Source organism: Penaeus monodon, chromosome 21 (assembly GCF_015228065.2).
Source record: "Penaeus monodon isolate SGIC_2016 chromosome 21, NSTDA_Pmon_1, whole genome shotgun sequence".
NCBI lineage: Eukaryota > Metazoa > Arthropoda > Malacostraca > Decapoda > Penaeidae > Penaeus > Penaeus monodon.
Window position 1 is genome coordinate 14394115 of NC_051406.1, and position 1554 is coordinate 14395668.

The window sequence follows — 1554 nt, forward strand, 5'->3', positions numbered from 1 at the left end:
CGCTTATATGTATATATTTATTCATACCACTGGATACACCTGGGTTGAGGGGGATATTTTCACTACACTCAAATCATATGTAGGACTATATAGTGATCAGTCCTTTGGCCAAAGCCTCAGGACAAACTACAACACTTGGATGTCCCTTGTATTGCAAGCGCACCATTAGACTTTTCACTGCGATTCTTTCGTCCTCCTGCATTTTGATTGATGTCCATGACATAGTGATTCCTTCCGGCCGCCAGCGAGCCATTGGTAGCACTAGTCCGGAGGGAGAATTTACTAGACGGTCGATCCCCACACCCACTAAGAGGTTCTATATGTGACATTGACTTAATAATAGATGGTGACTGTGGGGGTCGTGTGATAACCTGTGAATCTGAAACTGGTCGTGCCCCAGCTGTGCGCCCCAGCCGAGGAGAGTCCACCAGTCCAACCACCACATCACTAGCACCAATTTCTTGAGGAGATCCCATTTCTTTCAGGGAATTTGGCTTTCCATCAACTGCTTTTTTCATGCTCTCCTGAGCCGAGTCCTGATTTTGTCCATCATCTGTGACACGTATAACAACACGATCACCACCTAAACTCCCTGACTGTGAAGGTCGTCGCTCGTTAGCAACATCTACACATGGTCCATTCTCAATATAAATAGTAGTTACATTGTCTGTTGATACAGTAATATTGCTTCCTGCACACTGGTCAAGGAGAGATGCCTCTGACACACTACAGCAAGGAAAATCTCCTTCTTGATCACCGGTGGCCATAACTATACAGTTTAAAGAACGACTCTCTCGTAAGGTTGTGTCTATATCTAACATATTTTCTGTGCTACCATTATCTTCTTTTAATGCTCCATTCTTACGTTCATCATCACAGGCAGCAGAGAGTGGCCTGTTCCCTCTTGTACTGGTTTGGACCTGCAAACCACCATTACAGTCAGTTGACGGCTGTGCATGACTAGGCTGTTCACAGACTTCCTCGACTATAATATCAATTGTTTCCTGTTCTTCTGCAATTTCACAAGCAACCACCTGTGAAAACTCATTTGAATCTGTCTGCTCGTCTTGTACATCCTTTGATAAATGCCTTGTGAGTGCACGCTGTTGTCGCCTCTTGCGTGCTTCCTGGTCATCATCTGAGGCATCTGAGGAACTGCAGGAGGCAGTGCGTGACCTCACTAACCTGTGTCTACGCATGACCACAGGAGAAGCCACAGCCCCCCCAATGTTACTTCCACTTGTACTTGCTGCACGGCTACTGCCACCACTGCCCTCCCCATCTGACTCCCCTTCCTCAAAGATTTCATTGAGCATCAGCTGCGGCGAAGACCGGACAGAGTGCAGCCGCCTGTTAGGTGATGGTAAAGTTTTGAACTTGTGATTGAAGAATGAGCCCTGATTCTTTGGTGAGGATGGCATCTGCTGTGGGCCAGGGGAAGTAGGAGAGGATGCTTGCGAAGTGGGAGAAGAAGACACAGAGGACTGTGGCGTGACTCTGGGCGGGGGTAAAGTCATACTCTGGGGATTGCCATTATTGTTGTTACTACTAGTG

The 1554-nt window shown here is 47.2% G+C and overlaps 1 protein-coding gene across 1 annotated transcript in view; it reads right to left on the minus strand.

The window, feature by feature from the left end:
• Positions 1 to 7: 7 nt before the first annotated feature.
• The window catches only part of LOC119586257 (SNF-related serine/threonine-protein kinase-like), a gene marked incomplete in the record, with an annotated part of 91676 nt that continues 90129 nt past the window's right edge, over positions 8 to 1554 (minus strand). The window contains 1 exon segment of the mRNA XM_037934963.1: positions 8 to 1554. Coding sequence (XP_037790891.1) covers positions 117 to 1554 — 1438 coding nt within the window.